This window comes from Sebastes umbrosus, chromosome 16 (genome assembly GCF_015220745.1).
Source record: "Sebastes umbrosus isolate fSebUmb1 chromosome 16, fSebUmb1.pri, whole genome shotgun sequence".
Taxonomy (NCBI): Eukaryota; Metazoa; Chordata; class Actinopteri; order Perciformes; family Sebastidae; genus Sebastes; species Sebastes umbrosus.
Window position 1 is genome coordinate 23,769,783 of NC_051284.1, and position 27,650 is coordinate 23,797,432.

At 37.3% G+C, this 27,650-nt stretch overlaps 3 protein-coding genes across 4 annotated transcripts in view; 2 read left to right on the forward strand and 1 right to left on the reverse strand.

The window, feature by feature from the left end:
• The first annotated feature begins 1,546 nt into the window (after positions 1-1,546).
• tmem62 (transmembrane protein 62) lies at positions 1,547-15,517 on the forward strand. Of its 2 annotated transcripts, none has more exons than XM_037746562.1 (14): positions 1,547-1,864; positions 2,029-2,239; positions 5,630-5,741; positions 7,068-7,205; positions 7,637-7,682; positions 8,169-8,310; positions 8,837-8,961; positions 9,270-9,392; positions 9,509-9,664; positions 10,530-10,689; positions 10,878-11,076; positions 11,286-11,381; positions 11,552-11,670; positions 13,037-13,357. In XM_037746562.1, exons 1-14 carry the CDS (start codon positions 1,827-1,829, stop codon positions 13,355-13,357), a joined length of 1,986 nt encoding a protein of 661 aa, XP_037602490.1. In that variant the 5' UTR covers positions 1,547-1,826. The 2 variants fall into 2 exon arrangements, with proteins under 2 accessions (XP_037602490.1, XP_037602488.1); XM_037746560.1 differs by having other exon boundaries at positions 1,549-1,864; positions 1,990-2,239; positions 13,037-15,517.
• Positions 15,518-17,002: 1,485 nt separating this feature from the next.
• ptgr2 (prostaglandin reductase 2) lies at positions 17,003-21,693 on the reverse strand. The gene is made up of 8 exons (XM_037746563.1): positions 21,412-21,693; positions 21,174-21,292; positions 19,687-19,878; positions 18,658-18,828; positions 18,077-18,286; positions 17,625-17,834; positions 17,462-17,501; positions 17,003-17,362 (listed from the first exon to the last, which is right to left on the reverse strand). Exons 1-8 carry the CDS (start codon positions 21,446-21,448, stop codon positions 17,298-17,300), a joined length of 1,044 nt encoding a protein of 347 aa, XP_037602491.1. The 5' UTR covers positions 21,449-21,693; the 3' UTR covers positions 17,003-17,297.
• A 2,473-nt stretch (positions 21,694-24,166) lies between these two features.
• The window catches only part of mideasb (mitotic deacetylase associated SANT domain protein b), a 37,110-nt gene continuing 33,626 nt past the window's right edge, over positions 24,167-27,650 (forward strand). The window contains exon 1 of the mRNA XM_037796750.1: positions 24,167-24,565. The gene's annotated coding sequence lies outside the window, so the exon portion shown is untranslated. The remainder of the gene's footprint in view (positions 24,566-27,650) is intronic.

The window sequence follows — 27,650 nt, forward strand, 5'->3', positions numbered from 1 at the left end:
GTACTACACAATGACAATAAAGGGCTTGAATCTCGAATATGGAATCTTGAATGTTCCTTAGAGGTTTCCTGAAGGTTTAATACCTTTAATATTTTAATAATAAATTAGAATTTGTTTGCAACACAGAGAAAAAATGAAATTTTTTCGCAAAGACCACTAGGAGGCGACATTAATTCTTCTTCTCTTTTTTTTTTCCTTTTTTTATTGTGTTATAAAGTGATAACAAAACAAGTGAAGACATGTACAGGGACATTTATAAAAAAGACCAAAATATATTATACAGAGAAAGACAAATAACAAAGTACAAAAACAAAACAAAACAAAAACAACACAAGGGGATAAAAGCAGGTTGAAGAATGTGTGTGTGTGTGTGTGTGTGCGTGTGTGTGTGTGTGTGTGTGTATGATGTGGATAATGGGTGTGTGTAACCTTTAGGTAAACGGATATGTGCAATAACATGCTGATCACTCTGTGTAATAATTATATAATTATCTGACGGACACTTTGTGCAATATCTGGCAAAACTGTCATCTCATCACTATACATATTGTATTTTTATATTTTATATTGTATTATCTTTTATATTTTTTATATTTATATTGCACTCGGCATTGTATTATCTTTTCATTAGCACCTATGGGATTGTCACAATCTAATTTCGTTGTACTACACAATGACAATAAAGGACTTGAATCTTGAATCTTGAATGTTCCTTATAGGTTTCCTGAAGGTTTAATACCTTTAATTTCTAATAAAAATTATGATTTGTTTTGAACACAGAGAAAAAAAAGGACATTTTTCGCAAAGACCACTGGGAGGCGACATTAATTCAAAGATGGCATACGTACACTTTTTTTATTATTATTATTATTATTATTATTATTTTATTGAAGATAATTAATTTACAAACATTAAGGCATTGTAATCTAAACTCAATACTTCTAACATACAAGACACAATTGGATAGGAAAGATAACTTAAATTTTATAAAAAATTATATAATAACAAAAATAAAAGAGGGTAGAAAATAATTAAAGGAACAAAAAAAGAAATGCATAAATAAATAATAATAAGACTGCACTCTTCCATAGTAGCTCTAGGGGTCATCATCATATATGTTCAGTTCTTTATAAGCTCTGAGGACAGACTTTGCATGCTGTCCTTTCATTAGTCTTAAAGCACTGAGATGATTTGAGACTAATGTCAGTTTTTTTAATGAGATCAATTTGATTTAATTGATTTTCTTTTTTATTGATTTTTTTTTACATTTTAAAGAGACATAATAAACAAGATTAAATTAATTATTGATTAGAATATGTTTGTATGCTTTATTATATATTGATTTATTAATATTTCATTTCAAAATGTATTTCGAACATGTAGAAAGAAAATCATTATATAAAAAAATTAAATAATAAATCATTATATAATAAGGCATAAAAACATATTCTAATTAATAATTGATTTAATCTTGTTTATTATGTCTCTTTAAGATGTAAAAAATCAATCAATCAAATTCTTCCCATTAAAAGGGAACTGTTTCCTGAATCCCGAAGAACTTCTCGCGATAACAGATACAGTAAATATCTCATTCGGGATTACAGTACCCGGAAAACTGTCAGAGTGAGAGCTCTTCCTTCATACACACTCTCTCCTCTTGATGACGTTTCCACATCCAACCGGTCAGTGTGCTGCTGGTAGCTGGTAGCTTAGCTTAGCTTAGCTTAGCTGCTAACCTGCTGAGCTACCTCTTCCTCCTCCTCCTCCTCCTCCGCCTCCCGAAGGCAGCTGAGCGGTAGAGAGAGCTCCGTGAATGAACCACCTCAATGCATCTCCCGTGGCCGCGATGGCAGCGACAGAAACGGTCTGACATCTGCGCTATGTAGCTTCACAACATATCTCTGTAGTTAGTGTGATTTAGTTTGCCCTTTAAACTCGCTATTTCTCCTTCAGTAGTTTAGCTTTATATTCTCTCTGTGCGGTGGACAGACGGAGGCAGCTAGCTCCCATCATCTCTTGCCACTACAGGAGGATGCTGAAGCTGTTCGGTGCTCTGGTTGTCCTCGGGCTGGCCCTGGCGTGCATCACCTCCTGGGTGCTGGACAGCTATGACACGGCTTGGCACCCGAAACGGAGCGTTGGTGATGGGGATGAATCTAAAGGAAGAAGGTCTCCAGCTCCACCTCCACCTCCACCATACCCAGGCGGCGAGTTGAGCAATATATTCTGGTTTATACAGGTAGGTGGGCTGCTTTTATCTGTATCTTTATCTTTTATTCAGATCTACATTAGCTGTGGCTGAAGCCCAGCTATTCTTCCTGGAGTCCACTTAAAGGTCCCATATTTTAAAAAGTGAGATTTTCAGGTTTTTTATATTATAAAGCAGGTTTAAGTGCTTTATAAATACTGTTAAACTATCAAAACGCTCAATATATACGGAGAAATACACACAGCCCGTATTCAGAAATGCGCTAATGAAACAAGCCGTTAGGATTTCTGTCCATTTGTGATGTCACAAATATACAATATTTAGACCATTACACATTTTTAAACGGAAACATTCTAAATGTGACCCAGTTTATTTCCTGTTGCATTGTATGGAAATAACATCAGCTGACAGGAAGTAAACATGGACCCAAACTGTTGCCTAGCAATGCAATTCCATTGAAATGCACTAAAACAGAGCATTTCAGACAGAGGATGAATATAGGTATATTCAGGCTGACAGTACGAGGAAAAAAATGTGTTTTTTGAACATTACAGCATGTAAACATGTTCTAGTAGAAACACAAAATACAAGTATGAACCTGAAAATGAGCGCGATATGGGACCTTTAAATCACTTTGAACTGTTTTAGGCTACATTTCAGTAAATAATCACATTACAATCTTTACCAACAATGACTACAACATCAAAAGCGACAGCAACAAAACACAACAATATTTAATTTCAACCACTATATCTCCATTTGTCTTATATTTTAGTTCAGTTCAGACAACTTTATTTATCCCCCAAGGGGGCAATTCATTTGTAGCATTCCCAGTCCATACATCCATCCATACAACAGACAACCAATCATTAGTTAAGTCAAAGGAAACATATTAAAGGCATGGGGCAGTTGGAGGGACAAGTTACAATCAGAACCATATAATTACATAGGATTATGGCAATATTTCTAACATGAGTAGAATACCTTACCTTTGCAGTGTTGTCATAGGAAGCTATAGCTCCACCAGCTGAACTCTCTCTCTCTGTGAATGATTGACAGAAAGAATACGTAAATCAAGGCATCAAGTGTCAAAACTGGGGAAAGGGCTTTTGCATATTCTGCCCCCTCAGCCTGGAATTTGCTCCAAAATGACCTAAAAATCAAGGAGCTGGTATCATTAAACATTTTTAAATCTAAAATGAAGGCTTTAGAAGCAGACTCTATGGCATGCCAATGTTTTTAGCTTCCCTTGTTGCACAGCTGACTCCTAGAAAAGTTCCTTTTTGTCCCCCCATTTGTCTTTAGATAGTTCTCTTTTAGTGCAAATATTAGTGCTTTTAGTGTTTGTGTGTAGTGTTATTTTATCTCTATTTGTGTCTGTGTCTGCAACTTTGTGTTCTTGCTGCTGACCGTCTTGGCCAGGTCTCCCTGGAGAAGAGGTTCTTAATCTCAATGGGACTAACCTGGTTAAATAAATGTTAAATCTCTGCAAAAAAAAAAAAAAAAATTGTTTGTAAATACTACTTCTTTCTGGCTGTCCACTTGTTGGTATGATCATTCTCTATTTCTTTATTTTTAATACATTATTGTTAAATTTTGAAATTAAATGAAATATTAATAAATAAATATCTAATAAGGCATAAAAACATATTCTAATTAATAATTAATTTAATCTTGTTCAGTATGTCTCTTTAAAATGTAAAAATCAATGAAAAGAAAATCAATCAATCAAATTCTAGTAGTAATCCGAGTAGAATACCTTACCTTTGCAGTGTTGTAATAGGACGCTATAGCTGTTGTAGGTCACCAGCTGAACTCTCTCTCTCTGTGTGAATGATTGACAGAAAGGGGTCATACTGACCAAAAAAAAAAGTGTGTCATTGTCAGGTAAAAAGGGTGGTTCAGCAACACAGTAAGTTGTACTCAGACTTTGTACCTTTTTGTGCTTTACAACTCTCATACTAATGTGTTAGAAAGGCTCTAGACAAAAGCCAGATTTTAAAGCTGCAAGTTGGTAGAAATGGAGCAAATAAATATGATTTAAAAAAAATATGTTTTATAAAACGGTTACTATATCCTGACAGTAGTGCATGAGACAGGTAATCTGGAAAAAAAAATCATGTGCCTCTGTGTCCTCTGGTGCTCATAATGGCATCTGCAAGATTTCACAGACCGGAGGAAAACAACCAATCAGAGCCGAGCTGGAGCCTTGCCGTCTCTGAGCAGCTGTCAATCACTCGCAAACTCTGATTAGGGATGCTCATTTTGAAAAACGTTCTTAACCGATAACGGACCCTCGTTAACCGATTATTAACCGTTAACCGACAAGATTTGTGCCTCGTACCAGCTGCAGGAGCACAACAGATATTCGTTGACGGGAGTCCCCAGTTGACCCTTCCGGGAGCGTTAAACTTAGCAGATACGATTCTGCGATGCAGCCACTTTCCCAGTAAAAGTCTCCAACGCACATTTAGTTTAGTTTAGCAGGTTGTCAGCTGTGTGTCTGCCCGGCATAACTTTAGCGAGTGGCCAACAAACAGTGTGTATTTGTGCTACGTTAGCAGCTCTAGCACTGCTCGCCTCCGCACAGGTAGTCTGCGTAACTTTAGCGAGTTTCCAACAGACCGTGTGTTGGCGGTGAGTGTGAGGTTGTTGGTGGCGTTAAAGCTGTGAACGTAAGTGTAGCAGTGTGTGTACAGTTTATTTGTGGGTGAATAAATGCTACGAAACTACAACTGCGCTCCGTTTTCAAACGAGCCAGAGACCGGGCCTGACTTCCTGTATCCTGCAACTCCGGCTCCGCCTCTTAAGGTGGGCTGTTAAGGTGGACTGGCTTTTCTCCTTAAAGTGACGAGCCGCTCCTCTGAGCCGCTCAGCTTTTGAGTTAATTATTAACATTTCTTTTAATTGTTTTAATCGATAGCGTTAATCGGTTAGAATGTTTAATTAGCCGTCAGTTAACGGTTAAACGGTTAATTATGGACATCCCTAACTCCGATCAAACTAGGCAGCGCTGATCAAATATGAATCAATATTCTGTTACTGTAATGCCTATTTCTCTCCTCAAATGTTTTCAGAAACATCTTGTAGTGTACTGTTGAGCTGTAAAATGAGAAAGTTTGAGACCCGGCAGCCAAGTTGAGATCTGCTGAGGAAATACCAAGCACCGCCCACCAGCCGCAGCACAGCCAATAAGAACGCTCTCTCTCTGAAATGACTTGTGATTGCTCAAAGTCTCCTGTAACGGGCTACATTTTTTAAAGCCTGAAAACAGAGCCATGAGGAGGTGCAGAAGTCTAGTTTTCTCTCAGAACACTTGAATTACAATATGCTGAAAGGTTATTTTTGCCCAATGTTCTACCTACTGCAGCTTTAAGACCCTTTTTAATCTCTGATTCTTTTCTTTATGTCTGGTTCAAGGTGTCCGACATTCACATAAGCAGATTTCATGACCCAAGACGCATTCCTGACTTTGAAAAGTTCTGCACTGACACAATTGAAGTGATCAAGCCAGATCTAGTGCTCGCAACAGGTACAGTAACTCTCCCACATCTTTAACTAAGGTTATTGTGGAGTCAGGTAAAATGGGCCACTTTTTTGGTAAATGATTTATAACACCATCAAACAAGCTATGCATGAGATCTAATGCTGTTTTTATAAATTGGCATGGGTCTCTTAAATGTTTATTTTATTTATAAAATGTGAAAAAGTATAATTGTTTTGGAATTATGAGAGTTACAGTATCAGCAGGTTCCCTCTTGAACTAGGGTGACCAGATCCCAACAAACCAAATGTGGGACAGAGAGTATGTTTGTGTGGGACAATGTCACGTTACCAAGGCTGAGAGGTAGTCTACAATTTTGATATAATATCTATCTAACTTAAATAATAAACATTTCTATTCTGCCCCTTATCTTGTAACGTCTCTATGCTTTGCCCGAATGCATCCATAGATCGGCACATCTCTTTTTGAGCCGGACGTTTCTTGTGAGACTCACATGAACTGTGTCGCTTCATGTCTTATTCCCCCCCTGTGTGAAATTGAAAAATAACTGACAAATTTCACAAAAAACTCTGAGAATCGCCTTCCACCGGTTTATAAATACTTATAAGTAGTTTCACAGTCTTTGTTGTAGCTGCTCTTCCTTTTCTTTGTGGTAGTTTCCATCATATTCCGCCTAAATCTGCAAAGCTTGTGACTTTACGGTGACTCGCAAAGACAGTGAAATGTCAACCTGCACTTGACCCACGTGTGCACAGTTTGACACTACTAACTAAGTATATTTAAAATATTCAATTCTAATCCGGTTCTGACATAAGTATAGCTAATATGCACACTTCAATATTTGTTTATTTATCGCAAGTCATATCGGCATCGCAATATTGAACAATGATATCGCACATCACAGATTTTCCGCATATCGTGCAGGCCTACCTCTGCATTTAACCCGTCCTAAGCATTTAGGAGCGGTGAGCTGCCGTGAAGCGCCCGCGGAAGATGATAACATCTTCAACCAAAATCCAAAACACCAAAAAGCATGAACATTTCCTGCTGCTAGGTCTTAACATCTCATCTAGTCAGGTCTCGTTAGGTCTTGTCCTGTGTTCCCATCAAGATTGTTAAGATTTTGCTTGGATACATATCTAGACAAATGAACCTGTTTTGCACCCTCAATTTCTGTGTCCCTTCCGTGTGAAAGTGTGTGTGTATGTGGCCCAATTTAGCTGACATTCTTAAGCTAAAATGGACCAGTACCTAAAATGAAAAATGTACCTGCCTCCACCCTACTTCTTGTAATGAGGCTGACTCTTGGTGTGGCCATGTTGTTTCTCAGATGCATCTTCTCCCACTCCACAGGGGATCTAACAGATGCTAAAACAGAGAGTAAGGTGGGTTCCCTCCAGCATGAGGTGGAGTGGCAGGCCTACCACAACATCCTGAAGAGGTCCCGCGTGATGGAGCGCACTAGGTGGATAGACATCCGTGGAAATCATGGTGATTAACCGCAGCACTTTGTTATTGTCTAAATGTTCACTCCAAACTCACTGGTTCAATGGAAACATCCGAGTGCAATTAAGATTTTCTGAAGAATCCATTAACTGCGGTACTCATCCTACCCCTCCTCTTCATTTCCCTCTGTTATTGGATCGCACGTTATTACATGTGAAAGAAGATATCTTTACTTTGTCAAAAAAAAAACGAGTTTCTCTGACAGCTATTCTGCTCTTATTGATCGCGGTTGTTGATGTGCGTCCTGTCAGATTGTGTTCGATATCTTGCTGTAACATGAGGAAGTCTGATTTGTTCCATTGGGAGTTTCTTCATTAGACATTCTGCTCCCTAGCAGTACAATTTTAAAGCTGTTGTATTGTCTTTAAGAGTTTATATTCTGCTCAATCTCACCATTATTTCATTCCTTCTGACAGATGCCTTCAATATAATGTCATTGGAAAGCAGCAACAATTATTACCGGTCAGTATGAAATGGTCAACGCTACAGTAAATGCCTGATTCACACCCAGTCACTGTCTGCTACTCCTGCATGTCTTATAGCTGCAAGCTGAGCGTGAAGTCGATCAGAGCACATGGTAACTTCAATGCCTCTGAAACATGAGTAGTTGCAGACCTATTTATTGACAATAAGCCAAGCTGTCTGAGCTTCCCGAGGACTAAAATAGAAGCCGAATCTGCATGAACAAAGACCGACTCGCTTGTCTTCTGACACAAATTCTGTTTTATGTGACGCTGCTGCTTCTGTTAATGCTGATTGATGTTGTATCTCCTTAATATTCTTAATGTTGTGGTCATCCCCTGGCAGACAGAGTCTGTCTCCAATGCTAGCCTAATTTATTAATTTAAAATGCATCAAATTATCTCAGGACTCTATTGGAGCTGCTGGCTCCGTCCCTGACCACAGTATCTTGTTGCTCACGTTGACTTTTTTTCCATTTTTCTCTAGGAAATACTCAGCTAATCAGAAAGTTGGCTCTTTCCACTATGTTCACAAAACTCCCTTTGGCAACTACTCCTTTGTCTGTGCGGATGCCACTCTGACTCCAGGACCCAAGAGGCCGTACAATTTCTTTGGTATTCTCAACCAGGTATAACTGTCGAAATGCTCAAATCATAACATGGCAAACTGCAGCCCAACAGGCAACAACAGCTGTCAGTGTGTCAGTGTGCTGACTTGACTATGACTTGCCCCAAACTGCATGTGATTATCATAGTGGGCATGTCTGTAAAGGGGAGACTCGTGGGTACCCATAGAACCCATTTACATTCACATATCTTGAGGTCAGAGGTCAAGGGACCCCTTTGGAAATGGCCATGCCAGTTTTTCATCGCATTTTATATGATACCAGTTTCTTCACTCCAGCTTTAAAACTGAGCCCGTTACAACCTCCGAAATCGCAAGTTGCTTTAATGCGTTAAAGAAATTAGTGGCGTTAAAACAAAGCGTTAACTTTGACAGCCCTAATAACATTACAAAATGTACAGTATCCTCATACTTAACATGATAAACAGTGCTTTACATGTGTCTTCAAAGGAATAAATAATCATCATATACTTATACATTGTAGATAATGAATGTAATGGAACATATAGTTTCTTTTCACTATATGACAGACTCAGATGGACTTGCTGGACACGTTCAGAGCTGAGAGTCTGAAGAACAACCAGTCGATCTGGTTTGGCCACTACACCACCTCCACTGTCGTCTCCCCGTCTCCAGGAGTTCGGGATGTGATGAGGTAAAAAAATGCTGTATGTTAGAAGCTAAACCAGTTTTAACAGTTTAAACAAGGTGTGTAAATACATATTGTCCTGTTGACGTTCAATGGCCTGCTCTTTTGACATGTAAACTTTACACAATAGGAAGCCAAAGGTTAGCAGCGTTTGACTAGCAGCTGGTTTTAATTTCATCCTGTTAAATATATTAAAATCCAAGTGATGGGACATTTATTTCTTAGAATACTTTATTTTGCATTTTCAGGAATATTCAAAATCAGTTATTGGCGTGTTATGAAAATGTTACTACATTTGGACTTCTTGTGTTTAGATCTGCAGTTGCATATCTGTGTGGCCACCTGCACACACTGGGCGGCCTGATGCCCATCCTCCACAGCCGACACCCCCAAGGCACCCTGGAGCTGGAGCTGGGCGACTGGATGGACAACCGCAGGTACAGAAAACAACAGGATTGCAAAATATTTCTACTTTTTTAAATATTTTTTTTTATTTAATTTTAATTATAACTCGGTGAACCCTGCAGAAACCTGATCTCCCATCTGTCTCCAGGTACAGGGTTCTGGCCTTTGACCACGACTTGCTGAGCTTCTCTGACCTGAGGTTTGAGCAGTGGCCTGCAGTGCTCATCACCAACCCCAAGGACGCACAGTACCTGCATCCCGGAGTGGAGCCGCTGGGCCGAATACGGAGATCGACACACATCAGGTGTCTGTTCTATGTTTGTTGAACCATAAACTCCTCACTGGCTCTACTACACATGCTTCCACAACACACATTTTTACACAGCACCTGCCTCTGATGCGTTATATACCCAGCAAGTAATGTGGGTTATTACATCACTGTTAAATGAACTGCAGTTACCTCTTAGGAGGTTATTTTTGGGGGGTTTTGTTGTGTTTGAGTGCTACAAGCAGTACTGTATATCACAAAATCTGGTGACAGTTTTCGATGCCATTTGGTAGAAAGTTAGGTCACGGCCCACGGAACAAGTTAGGTCAAATTTTAGATAAATATTAATCTTTAAAAAGACTTGTTAACATTAGGAGACAAGGCATCTCTAAACATTTGGCTATTTCTAAAGAACTAGTGCAAAAAAAATAAAAATAACAAGCATATATAACCTGCAATTGTCAATCATTTCATGCATCATGACGCAAATCTGGATGCAGATTTTTTAAGAATCAATGTAGGGCCGTCCTCGACCAAAGAAATTCTTAGTCGACTAACACTCATACGATTTTGTCGACTTATCGATTAGTTAATTTAATCGACAGATCTGTAAAACTGAGTTTATCCGCAAAGAATCACACAAAAGCACCACTTTAAATCTTGTGTTTACCAGAGATGTGCTCAAAAGTTTCTTGGAAACAAATCATTCAGCATGAAATAATCGACCAAAGAAATTTAAGTCGACTAAGACCAAAACTACCGATTATTTCACTAATAAACTAAGAGGGGGCAGCCCTATAACAAATGTTTGCAACCTTGTCAGAGGTTCACCAAAAACTGTTTTTCCCTAGGCAACAAGAAAGCATGATAACACTGTCTTTATCTTCTTGGTTCTCAATAGGATCTTGGCCTTCTCGGAGGCCCTAATCACAGCGGTGCATGTGAGCGTAGATGGGGAACCTCTGGGGAAATGCCACTCCGCTGGAGGTCCTCTCTACGTTCTGCTGTGGGATCCATCTCTCTACCTCACTGGACTGCACACCATCAGAGTTAAAGTGGAGGTCAGTACAGCCCTCATTTATCTTCCACTTCAATATTTCATAGGCCTTGATTAAATTTGGTAGGTTTGTTTACTTAAGTTCAATTATGATTCAGTTGATGTAGATGCTGTCTGGGCACTTGTTCTTATGCTAATAGAATTAAAAATTGGCTCCTTCCTTATCGCTTCGTGTGTTTGTGTGTGAGTCAGGACTCGGCAGGCCGGTCGTCAGTGCGGGAGCAGCACTTTACTCTGGAGGACGACCTGACTCCCAGCTTTGGTTTCGTGCAGTCCTTCATCCTCCTCACAGACCACTACATCCTGGGCCGAGTGGCCTTTATTTTCATGATGCTGCTGAATGTCGGGGTGCTGCTGGCCTTCAGGTTTATGCGTGTTCCTTCTGGGAGAGGTGAGCTGTCACCGAATACCATACAGATAAATACATCATCGTAATTTGATTTTGATCACAGGCAAGTGAAGTGCAATCTGATATCCACAATCCAACTCTGATTTTGTCATCAGATTATAACAACATACTTAATAAATATAGGTTTAAATAAGTATTTAAATAATGTTCTTTATATATTCATCCATTGTTGTTTTGTCTATCATCTACAGGGTTGACCTCCCAAGCATGTATGTCCCTCCATCTGGTCAGCACAATGGACACCTTCTTCTACTCTCTGCTGCTGTTCAACCTGTGTACAGCCTTAGGTGGGTCAGCTACGTGGTCTCATTCCCTCTTTGTCTGGTGCTTCAGGCTGAATATGCCTCTATATATAAACATATACGTATATGCTGGTTTCCTTTCAAGATGTCCCTGTAATCTTGCATCTGTTCCTGTATAAATAACTCCTGTGTTGTTTCCGCCTCGCTCCCCTCAGGTCCGTGGTTCATAGGAGAGCTGATAGACGGCCATAGTGGTGCCTGCTTCGCCTTTGGGGTGTTCATCGATGGTCACTTCCTGGAGGGCAGTCTCACTTACGTTGTTGGAGTCGTTCAAGTAAGAATTATTCAGCACATCTACATCTCAGTAATGTCTGTACATGAGCAAGACCTTCTGTAGATATGCTTTGTGTATATTAATTTTGTTGTTAACAAAAGGTCACATGACTACTTGTATGTGAACGGGTCGCTCGTAGTGATAAATCCACAGAGAATTATTACCCAACTCAGCTCTATGGAGCTTTATAGCGACTTTAAGCTCATTGTTTTGGTTTTGCGGACCACAATTTTACTGTTTTTATTTAGCATTTTCTACCACAGCAGGCAGCTATTTTCATCACAAAATCCCTAAAATCCAACTGTATGTAATCTGCCCAGCTTCAAATCACTGTTAAGGGCTAGCTGGTGAATATTAAGCAGCATTTACCAGTTAAAAAGCCAGATATTTCCCTCAGGAGTTGGTGGAGACCAAAAACAGAGCGAAAAGAGAGCGCATATTGGACTTACATTCATCAGGTTGAACACAAATGTGTGCTAATGTTTCTTCATTTCTGTGTAATTAACCAACTGTTTGCTAACGAGTTTGTTATATGAACTTAAAAGGTGGCAATAGGTCGGTTTTGTGTTCACAGCTTGTTTCCGCTGCTCCCAAGTGGCCAAAAAATAAGTTATTGGAGGTTTAACTTTTTTTGAATGATATATAAATATCTATTTTTTTTAGCTTAATATGTTCCACTGATGTCGTAGTCCGTTTCTGCATCTGCACTTTATCTACACCATAAAGGTGCTAAATGTGAGACCGTGAGCACGACACTCTACATGGTGACTGCTGAGCAGGTGGTTTGTAGCTAACCGTGCTAACAGTGAAAACGAGGCGAAATTGCTGAGAGAGCTAGGGGAACCAGGTGGTGGGTGCTATGCTTCCGTGATGGTGCCGTCGGTCGGGACGCCATTCTCAGCTGTAACCGCCGTATGAGAGCTAGTGGGGCATGCTTACCTTTAAATTAGTGGTTCAGGATATGGGGTTCTGGACCCTTCAGGGTTTCCTAAAATAAAATAAGGGGGTCACAAATTAATTAAGAAAGGGAAAGGAAACATTTGTCAAAAAAATATATCTGTGTATGTATGTATATTATATTTTTTTTCTAATTTTATCTTATTTTTTCTTCTAAAATGATGAATACTTTTAACTCTTCAGCTTATAAAAAATCACTGTTTGATTGAGCATGTTCACTCCAACCTGTGATGAGCCAAACGGGTTGTTAACCACTACTTCCATTCATAAATTTGTCCTTAACATGGTATGCCACCCTTTTAACTATATCCCGTTCATATTCTGTTGTTGTAGTATTTCCTTGTTGAACAACCCACAGTGATAATCAAGGACTAATCACATCTAACTGGACTCATTTCCTCTCTGCCAGCTGCTGTTCTTCAACATGCCCCTCACCTGTTATCTCTGCTGGAGCCTCCACCACCGTTGCCGCGGCAACACCTTCCGATCCCACTTCCTGCGGCCGGGCTGCCGCTGGCGGACTCTTGTGGTCCACCTCTTCATGCTGATGCTGCTCACCTGGCAGGCCCACTCCTGCTACTTTCTCCTGGAGACCTACGGGCTCATGGCCTTTTTCCTGTCTCCGGTCCGCACGTGGGCGCTAGGGCTCAGCCTGCTATTGGTGTACCGCGCCTGGACAGGCCCCGCTCCTCTCGTTCGCGACAACAGCAAGAGCGTCGCTCCCTCTTGACAGTAATTGCACTGTGCCACCACGATTCCCCCTCGAGCCTGACTCACAGATATATTTTGCTGTCTCTACCCACCCTGAAAGCCTCAATTTCCCCCACACAGCCTCCCCACCCACCCACCTCCTTTCTTTCTCTCCTCCTTCCAAAAGCCACTTCAGTACATCACTCACTATCCTGTTTATAGATAGTATTGTTTACTTAATATGCATGTTATTGTAAAGCACCGGTGAGCACATTTCTGGCCATATTCATAGCAATGTGTACAGTGTAAAAAAAACACCTTGGATACATTATCGGGGGTATGTAAGGACTCGTCCAACGTGTGCCGCAGTTAACAGTATACTCTGCTGTGGTTTAAGCTGACTCATTTACTTGAGCTTTAGCACTTTTTGGAAGTGTTGCCTTGGCCGAATGCCACTTCGCCACTGCCAAAGGATGAATAAGAAAGAGTTCACCTTTTATTCTTCCCTCTGAAAAATCATTTTCATTCACTAATGAAGGCTGGACGTGCCAAACCGACCCTCGTGTTTACCTTCCGTGGATAAGAAAGCTTCATTTTGTATAGTGCAAGCTTTCCTAACTTCCCGGTGGCTGACAGAGCGCGGCAGTTACAGTAACCGGTGAAGATGCAACCTAGACGATCATATTTTAAAGTTTATTCTACACATGATTTAAAGGAAATCAAATGGAAGGAAATTACAAATCAAATAGTGTAGTTGAGCTGTGTACAAGTGACCGAAAGTGTTTTTAGATAATAAAATGAATTCCATTGCACACAACTGCCACTTAAAAACGTCTCAATATTCGCATTGAATAGTCAAAAACTTCAATGCCACCAAAACACAACAACAAGCCGGCTCTTCGTGCTCCTTCAAACGTGACTCCAGAAAGCAGCTGTTTGTTTCTCAGGAATGTGAGCACTTGAACAATAGGCTGGTCCCAGTAGTATTTCAGGACAATGTTTTTATACTCCACAGTAGCTCAGTGAACTAAAAACCCATGTTAAACAACAACACAGATGTGTGGTGGCTAACAAAAAAAACAAAATGAATGTGTTATAGATGTGGTGAAATGAGATGAACCAGTACTATGCTGTTTTTTATTTATTTTTTCTGATTGTATTGAGTGATTTTTTTCCCCACCCCTTCATGTTATATATCTGCACTGGGCATTCCCTGCATTGGAAGTTCATTTGACAGCTTTTTGTGTGAAAATGTTATGTCTGTATTGTTCCTTTTTTTGTGAAGGTGTGTGAGAGCAGTAAAGTGTGTCTGTTGCACTCTAATTTAATCCGTTCTAGTCAGTAGTAGCAGGTGCCTCGATTCCACAAGAACAAACTGATCTACATAAAAAGACAAATAGGGTGAAAACCACATTTATCACCTCTTTTAATAGATGCAATGCTCCAACTGGTTGTTTTTTTTATAAACCATACCCAGCGTGAGTGCAGAATAATTGCTCAGTGCTGAGATAAGAGTTTAATATTAGCTTCTAAGACACCGAGAAAATTAAATTATGAGCACTCTTGCTAGGGATGGTTTAATAACTTTTTATCCCCCCTCTCTGCATCATCTTTTTGTACGGGAGCACTACCAAATGTATAATTCCAGCATAGAGACAGATATTAAAAATTGATGGACTTTTTGTTATTGCAGTTCTTCTCTTAATGATGCTCTCAAAAGCTATAATCTGTCCACAAGGAGGCGGTATTGTGTTGCATTTCCCTTCCACCCTCCAAATTATGCATGGAACTGGTTTTTTTTATTATTATTTATGCAGAAAAGCACCAAAACCATATTTGATGAGAATTTTTTGATAGTTTATAAATGCTCACTGATTATGTTTCAACTGTGAATCTGGTTGTGATTGTTCTGTACCGTACACTGATTTGACTGTTCGCAAGAAAAACAGACATCAGCCCCACTAACCACCACTATGACGTCTTTGAGTGGACAAGTGATGTACTGGTTTTCACTTATTGACTTACTCTGCATCCCCTTCTCTGGTAAAAATAATGAAATATATGAATGAAAAGATGATTTTACACCTGCCACATATTTTTCTCGTGACAAAACTGAAATTAGAGCCAACCACAATTTTATTTTATTAATGGTTTATAGTGCTGTGGAATAAAAATGTTCATTACAGTAAATCATATATTTTGTGTTTGTCTTCAAGTCATTGTCACACGATGTTACAAAAGGAAGTGAACAAGAATATGGAGCCCACAAGAAGTAACAGAAGAGTCAAAAATATAACTGATCATGTCAAATAAAACTGCTAGATAAAGATCTTATTGATAACATTTTTATGTGGACAAATATCTTTTTAAATAATACATGCACAGCTTTTAGAAAGGTGCGGAATAAAAGTATGTTTTTTCCTGAAAAAAATTATTATGATAGTGAATTAATAATTTAAAAAATGTTGGCAGGTCCAAAATGAATGTTTTGTTTATCTCTGTGGAAGATATCTGACGTTTTGTTCCCACTTATAACAAGGGCTTGTGAGCCAATAGTATAACGACAATGTTATGAATAGCACCTTTAAATAATTTAAATGGAGTGTAAAAAGAAATGAAAAAATAACAAAATAAAAGAAAACTTTATAACTTCCCTTTAAACTCCAATCAGCTGCATTCTTATTTATCATTTTTCTAGCTTTTCTTTTCCCTATTTGATTAATCTACGTACGCATTTAATGAAACTGCCATTAGTATGTAGCTTAACTGAAAACATTGGTGGAAAATAAACACTAAGCGCCAGCCTTTTGAGTCTTATAGGACTTAGTAAACAGTATGTTTATCATCTAGTTAAACTGCTGAAGCTTCACTCTTGTAATCTTGTAGCTAAAACACTTTAGCTGGAGAGCAAATGCAAACAAAATGAGTTTTAAATCTTTAGTTTAATAGTATGAGAAAGGGGACATTAAATCATGTGTACACAATGACAGGGATGACACAATAAAGTCCATTTTTCTTCATAAAACTAAGCGTATTAATGTTAATTGTGTGCATTCTGCTGACGTCACTGTAGCACATTAGCTAGCTAATGTACACAAAGTTAAGCCAACTAAGTTAACTTAAAGATCTTTCATTTAGTTTAGACAATAAATCTACATAATAAAGTCTAAAGTGTTATTTATATTGTGGTTAACAGTGAAGAGACATGCACTTTAAGATGAAAATGTTACAAAAATAGAAGCTTCTTCCAAGTAGTGTTACCTTGCCAGCACTTTGCTACGTGTTTAGACCATAGACTATATATATACAGTATATATAGATATCTTTATATACAGTTTATGGTTCAGACAGTAATGCTAAAGCAATATACAGTACAGTGTATATATATGTATATATATATTTCAGTTAAGCCAGCTAGCCACAGTTTTCTCAATTGCTCCACTGATGTTAGTTTTACCTAAATCATATTTATTCAACTGTTTGGAGGTAAAAGTAAATAAAATATATTTCTTTTTACACATTGTTTGAATTATTACACTAACAGTATTTTGTTTGAGATTCTTTTACTGCCTTTTGTCAGTTTCAGGACATCTGCTGATGTTTTATTACGGCACTATATTTATTATATTATAATATCATTTTAAAACCATGACATACTGTTGAAAATAAGAATTAGAGGCAGTACTGCAATGTTGTACTCCACATTTATTAAACTGCTGCATCAATTTCCAAAAGTCTAAATCAACAAGTATTAAAATTCAAGACTTATCTAACTTCCACCCACTATTTAGATTTTAAATTTTTTTTATTTTCAAGAACACAATTTCAAAAGATTATTGTGTGATTTTTCATTCATGGCTCTCAGTTGTAATATCTTACTAGAGCTCATTGAGTTAGTGTTAATGGCAGTGATAGAAAAGGCAACTGTAGGTTAATTTCCCAAGGCGTTTGTCGGGTGAGAGCAGCTGCAGTGATTTTCTTCACTCTGATATCTTTATTATTTGCTTGCCAATGTTTCCCCCTTTCATCATAGAGCAAAATGCATCTGCAAGAAAATTAAACAAATGATTCAACTGCTGTTAAGTTAGAAAAAAAAAAAAAAAGTCATACAAGAAAAACAAGAAATAAATCCTGCATACTGTACCTCCCATATTTTCGATGCCGTTCACCACAGTTTCCAGCACCTGCAGAGTGAAAGTAAAACAACTGAATGATGCAAAGAGACAGAGGGAGAAGAGGCATGCATTTTGCAAACAAAAGAAACCCACACACTGAACCACACACACCATCATCCATTTCCTCCTTACATTGATTTGGCCTGATTTAACTAGCTGGCTGAGTTCACAAAGGGCAGCTTCTGCTTTGTTCATGTAGTTAAGCACTGTAAATCGCTCCCGGGTGATGTTCTTCCTTCGCAGGGTTTCCTGAATCTCCTCGCTCAGGGGCGGAGGATACGGCACATCCTTGTTGTACTGTGAGATCTGCCCACACAGGATCACGTGGCTGTCGTTGTTCATCTAGAGGTATAAGAAGAAAGGCTGGAGGTCAATGATTGAGCACAAAACACTCACTGTTGGCGATCAGGAAGAAGCACTACAGACGCCACTTCTAATTTTATAAACGTTGGCAGTACAATTAGGCAAAGAAAAGCCAACTAACACCTCAAAATTCACAGATTTTCCAGCCAAATTAACCACAAATGAAAGTACAACATCCATTACTTTACGCTCTGCACACACAGACACAACTCAAGCAGTACCTGTGCGATTACAGTATCACTGATGGCACCTCCCACGTTGTCAAAGTAAACATCAATCCCATCAGGGCAGCGCTCCTTGAGCCTCGTAGCGACGTCCTCCTTGCGGTAGTTGATGGCTGCAGAAAAGCCGAAGTCATCCACTAAAGCTTTGCACTTCTCATTAGAACCGCAAATCCCAACCACTCTCACGCAACCATCCAGCCTGCCAATCTGGAAAAATAAAAACAGGGTGAAATGATACAATCAGGATTTCACTTCCGTTTCTTTGTGAGCTAATCTCTTCTTTATGTTGGCAGCATCTGTGGTTATAGATAGATTAGATCAGCAACTCTGAATGTTTTTATTTTTAATATATAACGGTTACAGTTATCACCAACCATCTTGCCTTTACCTTTCTTCCATTTAAACCCATTAAAAATTTGAAATATTCTAACTCATCAATTAAAAAATACGGAAGAGAATAAATGTGTAGAACCCTACAATTTTAACAATGCACTTTGCCAGTATCTCAGATAGCCACGGCTGTATATATAAGATATCAAAGCCTAATTGGACCCAAATCTGAAATTTGCTGTAGTTACCTGTCCGGCTATGGAGCCACAGGCTCCAGCCGCACCGCTCACCACCATGGTCTGATTGGCCCGTTTGGTCACATTACCCTTCTCCCTTACGCCCAACAGAGCAGTGAGGCCTGTTATTCCAACTGCACCCAACAAGTAGGACAAGTGCCCATCAACCAACTGTGGATTAACCTGCAATAGACAGAATATCACATTAATTGATGTCAGTATTCGTAGCAGGCTTGCTTGTCACATGCAGGTAACTTTTAGTGCATGCATGAATGCATGGTGTTGGTCAAACACAGGAGTACATTCAGTGTAAGACTCGTTCCACCGAGATGCACTACAGAGCGCCACAGGAAGTCATTTACGACTCCTCCCTCTGAGTGTCACACAGTCAGAGTCAATAGACTGGAACTGGACTTATTTCACCCATCAGCTGCTATATACAATACTGACTTAACTCTACAGTACAATAATTTGTGCAATAATTCAACTGTGCAATACAGTTGTTCTTATTCATTTCTTATTTATATTTAACACACTCAATAGATCCCACTTCTTAGAAGCATTTTGTGTTTACTCATTTGCACTGTGGTTATTTGTTATATATTACACGGTCTTAATGCAAATATTTGTACATATTCCATGTTTCTTTGTTTCTTTCTTTTTCAGATTTCAATTTTTTTAAGATCAGTATTATTATTATTTTTTAGCAGCCATAGGATGCACGCTCTACCGGGTGAGCTAGAGGACGCCCCCATATTTCATATTTCTTATGTGTCCATTTTTACTATTTGTACTTACTTATATTTCTTTACATGTATTGTGTTGATATTGTAGCATTATGTACATAATTTACATGTTACATACTCCTTTATTTTTAATTACATTTCTTTGTTTATACAAGAGCAACTGTAACTCCCCAATTTCCCCCCGGGGATCAATAAAGTATTTCTGACTGATTTTAAACGCATTCTGCAAATTCTGCAAGAGGAAATATGAATGGACTATATCCCAATGTTGTTAACACACAGCAATATGCCACACCTTCGTTAAGACACTTCCTTTCATGACAGCGTAGGTCTGCCAAGGCCAATTGAATGAAGTGACCACGTCACCCTCACTGCAAGTACCGAAGCGGCTGGACTGGACCACGCCGACACCTCCACCATCCACACACTCAGACAGCTGCCATGGGGTCAAATAATCAGCACCGGTGTCTTCATTCATTCTGCATCGCTGGGAAGGAGCAAAAACAGACAGATAAGTAGGTGTGATGGAGATGGGGGAGCTTTGCATGTCAGGTTTTATGCTTCCTTTCTATAGATCAGTGGTTCTCAAACTATGGTACAAGTACCCCTGGTGGAACGCGTGCTCTCTCTAGTGGTACGCTAGATTTTTTTTTTCGGAATTTTTTTTAGACATTTTGTTTTCGGACATTTTTTAGATATTTTTTTTTGGAAATTTTTTCAGACATTTTTCGGACATTTTTTCAGATCTTTTTTTTCGGACTTTTTTTCAGATTTTTTTTTTCAGACTTTTTTTGTCCGACATTTTTCAAATTTTTTTTTCCGGACATTTTTTTCTGACTCTTTTTTCTGACATTTTTTTAGATCTTTTTTTTTTTTACTTTTTTTCAGATCTTTTTTTTCGGACATTTTTTCAGACTTTTTTCAGATATTTTTTTTCGGACATTTTTTTAGATATTTTTTTTGGGAAATTTTTTCAGACATTTTTCAGATATTTTTTTTCGACATTTTTTCAGACTTTTTTCAGATATTTTTTTTCGGACATTTTTTTAGATATTTCTTTTTCAGATATTTTTTTCAGATATTTTTTTTCAGACATTTTTTTAGATATTTTTTTTTTGGACTTTTTTTCAGATATTTTTTTTCAGACATTTTTCAGACTTTTTTCAGATATTTTTTTTCGACATTTTTTCAGACTTTTTTCAGATATTTTTTTTCAGACATTTTTCAGATATTTTTTTTCAAACTTTTATTTCGGACAATTTTTCAGATATTTTTTTTCAGACTTTTTTTGTCCGACATTTTTCAGATATTTTTTTCCGGACATTTTTTTAGATATTTTTTTTTTGACTTTTTTTCTGATATTGTTTTTCGGACATTTTTTCAGACTTTTTTCAGATATTTTTTTCGGACATTTTTTCAGATCTTTTTTTCGGACATTTTTTCAGATCTTTTTTTTCGGACTTTTTTTTAGACTTTTTTCAGATCTTTTTTTCGGACATTTTTTCAGATCTTTTTTTCGGACATTTTTTCAGATCTTTTTTTCGGACATTTTTTCAGATCTGTTTTTTCAGACTTTTTTTCAGACTTTTTTTGTCTGACATTTTTCAGATATTTTTTTCCGGACATATTTTTAGGTCTTTTTTTCCGGACATTTTTTCAGACTTTTATTTCAGATCTTTTTTTCAGACTTTTTTTCGGATATTTTTCAGATCTTTTTTTTCAGACTGTTTTTCAGACTTTTTTTTCAGACATTTTTCAGATCTTACACTGTATGATCAATACCATGTAAGGGTCCACTGATAGGCAAAGCGTCCGAACAAGGACCTCCCCATCTTTCAGGTCAGGGTTCAAAGTCGTCTCCTCCAGACGGAAATTTTCAGGAACTGGCGCTCCGTTATTACCTGTATGCATAAATAAGTTAAACATTAGCCAAATGTGTGCAATGACGTTGCAGCACGAAACACAAGAAAACAGGTAATCTTCGGTTATGAATAAAGTAATAATACTTAAGTTTTCCTACCTGGACGTGAGTTGAGAACAACTCTCTGCACCTGCATCCTTGAAAAAGTGACGTTAACCTTTAATATCTCTGCTAATTGGTAGGACCGGACCTGGCAACAAACGTCTTGCTTTTATGTGCACTAAGGTCACAGTGTTAAAATGTGTGTGCAAAGCGAGAAAATGCTCAACTAATAACTATAAACACAGTGTTTACTTAGGTTTGTTCTGTTGTCTGTGTGCTAGCATGTTCTGCAGAAAGTCAACACACCACTGAGTAAAGTCTCACAGTAAGAGGACTCCCTGCTACCAACTTCCGTCTTCGTTTAATATCCCGTTAGGCAGTTGGACCAATTTTCTTTAGGTGTGGGGTTAGTTGTGGGATTTTTGTTTTTTTTCCAGAAAAAAAATCAAAAATCTATTTACCGTATTCACAGTAATAAAGCAACACATTGTGATTGATTCTAAAATGAAATTAAAAAAAACTAAAAGCAAATCAAATAGAAAAAAAATGTTTAAAAATGTGGAATAAGTTTAAGAAATTAAAAATGAAATGACAATTTCAGCCACTTTTTTTTCCTTCATTTTGTAAATATTTATAATCTATACAACAAAGAGAATATGACTACTATATGACTCATATTTTAATTCTGTATCTTATTATTTAAAACATGTTTAATTAAACAGTTAACTAGTGTCAGCCCCCTGTGACACCCATTGTTGATATGTCTTTAAATATTAATTTTTTTAATGTTTTGTAGGCACCCGTTATATTGAGCACATAATAGTCAATAGTAATAGTGACCTTTAATTAAAACATAATGATATGCTTAATTTGCATGTCAGTTCTAAAAACCAGTACAACTATTAATCAAGTATTATTATTATTATTACTATCATTATTATTAATAATAATATTATTATTATTATTATATTATTATACTGCTAGTCAATAGTAATAGTGACCTTTAATTAATATAATGATATGCTTAATTTGCATGTCAGTTCTAAAAATCAGTACCAGTATTAGTCAAGTATTATTATTATTATTATTATTATTATTATTATTATTATTATTATTATATTATTATTATACTGCTAGCAGGGAATGCAATTAGCACTGGCCACCTGCCAAATACAGGGTAAATGTTGGCTGGGGCAGGTAAAAATTTCAGGTCACCTGCCACCATGGCAGATAGTAAACATGCAAAGATTAACTCAGTCAATGCTTTATTGTATTTTGCAAAGACAGGCGTCCTCTGGGATAAATGCAAAATGCAGATCCTACTACTCTGATTGCATAAAAAAGTCAACTTATTTTTTACTCAGATTTTATGCATATGGCGGTATGTTCTTCATACTATGACAGTTTTCCTAAAATTAGATTAAAAAATATATATATATCACCTTACCTACAGTACCGCAATATATTGTATTATAATGGTAACCCCTGTATCATGATATACGTATCGTAATATGACATTTATCGATTTATGATTAAAAAGTTAGCTCCCTTTTTAAAGGTCCCATATCATGCTCATTTTCAGGTTCAAATTTTTTATTTTGTGTTTCTACTAGAACATGTTTACATGCTTTAATGTTAAAAAAAACACCTTTATTTTCCTCATACTGTCTGCCTGAATATACCTGAATTTACCCTCTGTCTGAAACGCTCCGTTTTAGTGCATTTCAACAGAATTGCAACTGAATTGCGCTGCTAGGCAACAGCTTGGGTCCATGTTTACTTCCCATCAGCTGATGTCATTCACATACACTGCAACCAAGGCCTATGGAAAGGAGGCTGGGTCACGCATCATCAACGCGTCATATGTTAGGGGGTATGACACATGCGCAGGAAAATCTGGCCTGCACTCGCCGAAATTGAGCCAATCGCAACGCACGACCGCAGCTTCAGTCACACTGCGCATGTGTTATACCCCATACCCCAAGTCCTATGTCCGCCCGTGACCCAGCCTCCTTTCCATAGACCTTGACTGCAACCAGGAAATAAACTGGGGCTCATTTAGAATGTTTACATTTAAAATTATGTAAATACTGTCCGTTTGTGACATCACAAATGGACAGAAATCCTAACGGCTTGTTTCAAACGCACAATTTCTGAATACGGGGCTGTGTGTATTTCTCCGTATATTAAAGCGTTTTGATAGTTTAACAGTATTTTATAAACGCACTTAAAACCTGCTTTATGGAATAATTAAGATGGGATACGTAAAAATTCACAATAGTGGTAGACCCTCAGAAGGGAATGGACTCTTGTTTTTGAAAATCTTTTTATTTTATTTATTATTTATTTTCTATATATTTATTTTCTGTTTATGTGCATCTTCATTTTGTTAGAGGTGCCATTTAGCTGTTTAATTTTGTGATTGATACTGTGAAGCTGTATATTGATTTTGGCCCTGTGAGAAAGGGAAAAGTTAAGAGAGAACGGATGGGTGTGTGGGGTATGTTGTGTTTGTTAAAGTAAATCCTGTATTGAATATATTGCATAATAATGCTGATGTTTGTATAACAAAAAAACCCAATAAAGACATTGTTAAAAAAAACAAAAAAAAAAACTGCTTTATAATATAAAAGACATGAAAATCTCACTTTTTTTTTACAATATGGGACCTTTAATGATAAATGTGAGGATATTATGGGAGTATTATATGAAAGTGCGACATTACATTTCCCCCGATCTTCCGGTGTAGCGGGTGTTTACTATCTTGTCGTTCATCAGTTGGTCTTTTCTCCCCGGTTGCCCCCGTTGAGCCGTTAAGGCAGCGAATCAGAACCGGTACCGCCCTCCTCAACAACCTCATTTCATTAATCCAGCTCATCTACAACCCACTGCAGCTATTCAACTAGATTTAGCAGTGAGTTTAACTACATTTACGATCGATGTTGCCAATGCAATCGATCCATTTATTATCATCAATCAAAGAGTGTAAAGGCGGGTAGAGATAGAGATAGATGACTGCTGTGTTACAGTATGTTAGCTAGAAGTGTTTCAAACTGGGAAGTGACGCTTTAGTGGAGGAATCTGGACTAAATAAAAAGTTCTCTGGGTTTCAGTCACTAGTTTACCGTCAACTTTATCTGCAGCAGGACACCGACACCGTCCAAACAGGGACATGAAGCTGTATATGAGCCATGGAGGGGCAGAGTTTAATGTAAGTACTGTATAAGGCTAATTATGCTTATTGCATGCCAGCAGCTCCATGCTAACGTTATGATGGCTTTAGTACCACATCTATGTGTTGCTGGTGGGACAGCTAAGCTCTTGGACAGAATATAAAATAACTTCACCTGACCTGATCCTGCCCTTTACCCATCACTCACTCACATGAAATGTCGAAATCCCAGTAAGTCCCAGTGGAAAGACTGTGTGCCATGTGTAATAATACCTGTAGCCAAAGTTACAGTATTACTGTTATACTGTGCAGGAAAGAAAAACTGCAAAAACTTTTTATTTTATTTTATTTTATTTTTTTTATTATTTTTGTATTAGTCAAGTATTATTATTATTATTATTATTATTATTATTATTATTATTATTATTATATTATTATACTGTTTGTCAATAGTAATAGTGACCTTTAATAAAAAAAAGTACCAGTATTAGTCAAGTATTATTATTATATTATTATACTGCTAGTCAATAGTAATAGTGACTTTTAATTAATATAATGATATGCTTAATTTGCATGTCAGTTCTAAAAACCAGTAACAGTATTAGTCAAGTATTATTATTATTATTATTATTATTATTATTATTACTATTATTATTATTATTATTATATTATTATACTGCTATTCAATAGTAATAATGACCTTTAATTATTATAATGATATGCTTAATTTGCATGACAGTTCTAAAAACCGGTACCAGTATTAGTCAAGTATTATTATTATTATTATATTATATATTATTATACTGCTATTCAATAGTAATAATGACCTTTAATTATTATAATGATATGCTTAATTTGCATGTCAGTTTTAAAAACAGTACCAGTATTAGTCAAGTATTATTATTATATTATTATACTGCTAGTCAATAGTAATAGTGACCTTTAATTAATATAATGATATGCTTAATTTGCATGTCAGTTCTAAAAATACAGTACCAGTATTAGTCAAGTATTATTATTATTATTATTATATTATTATACTGCTAGTCAATAGTAATAGTGACCTATTCAATAGTAGTCTATTCCGAGTCCAACAAGGCACAAGACCAAGACATGTGCAAGACATCAAAAAAGTGGTCTCGAGATTGGACTTGAGACCGAGACCAGACTCAAGTACGACAGCCCTGGCTGCAACTACAGTATTTATATTTCATTTAATCTGCAGGGCAATTCTTGGCTACAGGTTTGGACTATAAAATGTCAGAAAATAAAGAAAAGTGCCCCAGGTGAGAAATTAAAATTGCTTGTTTTGTCCCAAAAACCCAAACATATTCTCTTTACAATGAAATAAAACAGAGAAAAGAAGCAAATCTTTGCTTTCGAGGAGCTGTAACCATCAACTATTTGGCTTTTTGTGCATGAAAAATAACAATTACTCTAGGGCTGACCTGAATTCTTCGAAGCTTTGACCGTTGCCATGGTAATCAACCTCCGAGTCAGTATTCGAGATGCTTCAGTTTTTTTTAACTTCTATATATAAGTATGTAGTAATAATAATCTATAAAGCCCCAAAATAGCCCATGGAATAAGGAATAATCCCACAACGTTATTCATATTCAACATTAATGATTATTAGTTATTCTCAGATGGATATCGCTGTTTGTTGTGTGCATGTGCAAAGCTTCAAAGCCCAAAAAAATGGTATTCAGGACAGCCCTAGATTAATCAATAATCTAATCAGTTGCTAATCTTCAGTCAGTTGACTAAGCAATCAACTAATCTTATCAGCTCTATACTGGTATCAGCTTCAAAAAAACATACTGGTGCAGCCATGAGAAAAAAGGCTGTTTTCCACACACTCACACCACAATTCCCAGTGCAGTGACAGTGTCATCAGCGGCAGACATGTCAGTCTGACTCGACTTCTTGTCAACAGCATCTGTGAATGTTTTCAGGCTTTGCACGTTATTTTAAGGGTCAGAGAGACCAGAGAGAGAGCCAGACTGCAGCCACTGCAGAGCCTGGCTGACCCATGCCTGGTCATGTCCAATGCCTTGATATATTGAACCATTATAAAAGCTCCTTTTCACAGCAGACTTTTCGCCTTGTCATAGTAGGAAAAGCACAAGTGTCACTAATATCAGTAAGAATGATTTGGTTCTGTTCAAGTGTCCCAGTGAGCCGTGGCAGTGTGACCAGCATGCAACACCAGCACCATCAGCCACCATTCATTTTATTTTTTACACCTGTGATTTTCCTTTTATGAAATGTCAAAATGTCTGCTGTGAAAAAGAGCTATGCAGTCTACTGTCGTCATTAAGTAATCATCCAATAGTTTCAGGACTAGATGGTTGTTTGTCTCACGGTGATCAGGGTCACTTTTTATGTATACACTATCATTTTATTTGTTTGACATTACATCACGGAGTAGTCCACAGATCGCCTTGCAACATCTGGGCCTGGTTAAGGATTCACTATTTCATCGTAAAACTCACATGAACACAGTTCAACACTAAGATAATACTGTTTGTAGCTATCACAAGTGAGACTTTATGTCTTTCTACTTGTAATTTAACAATATAGTGCATTTTGATAATCCATTTTTCAAGCAAAAATGACAGGACATTATGTGGTTCACTGAGGATTTGCTGTTTATATCTGTTTTTATCATTTTAAAGCTGCAACGATTAGTCGACTATAATCGATAAGTCGATAGGCAGAAAAATAATTGGCAACTATTTTGATAAACGATTAATATTGGTTAAAGTAATTTTTCATGCATAAATGGCAGAAAATGCTGTTTTAAGCCTCTCAAATATGGAGATTTTCTGCTTTTCTCTGTTTTATATCATATTAAACTGAATATCTTTGGGTTTTTGGAGAAAACAAGACATTTAAAGACATCACCTTGGACTTTGAGGAACTGGGATGGACATTTTTCACTATTTTCTGACATTTTATAGCAAACGATTAATCAATTAATCTAGAAAATAATCGGCAGATTACTAGAAAATGAAAAGAATCGTTGGTTGCAGCCCTATGTCATTTTAAGGTAAATATCTTTGAAATTTCAGAATATCGGTTGAACAAGATTTGCCACTTTGGGCATTTTCCACAATTTTTC

What these genes read in the sequence shown, in the direction of transcription:
- tmem62 (XM_037746560.1), top strand. Translation starts at nt 1,827, where the DNA reads ATGCATCTCCCGTGGCCGCGATGGCAGCGACAGAAACG. An exon ending in TCTTTGGTATTCTCAACCAG is followed by an intron (nt 8,311 to 8,836) that starts GTATAACTGTCG and finishes ACTATATGACAG; the next exon opens with ACTCAGATGGACTTGCTGGA. An exon ending in CGGAGATCGACACACATCAG is followed by an intron (nt 9,665 to 10,529) that starts GTGTCTGTTCTA and finishes GGTTCTCAATAG; the next exon opens with GATCTTGGCCTTCTCGGAGG.
- ptgr2 (XM_037746563.1), bottom strand. Translation starts at nt 21,448, where the DNA reads ATGCAGGTGCAGAGAGTTGTTCTCAACTCACGTCCAG. An exon ending in TATCAGTGGACCCTTACATG is followed by an intron (nt 19,879 to 21,173) that starts GTATTGATCATA and finishes GCTCCTTCCCAG; the next exon opens with CGATGCAGAATGAATGAAGA. An exon ending in CGGCATCGAAAATATGGGAG is followed by an intron (nt 17,363 to 17,461) that starts GTACAGTATGCA and finishes ATTTTCTTGCAG; the next exon opens with ATGCATTTTGCTCTATGATG.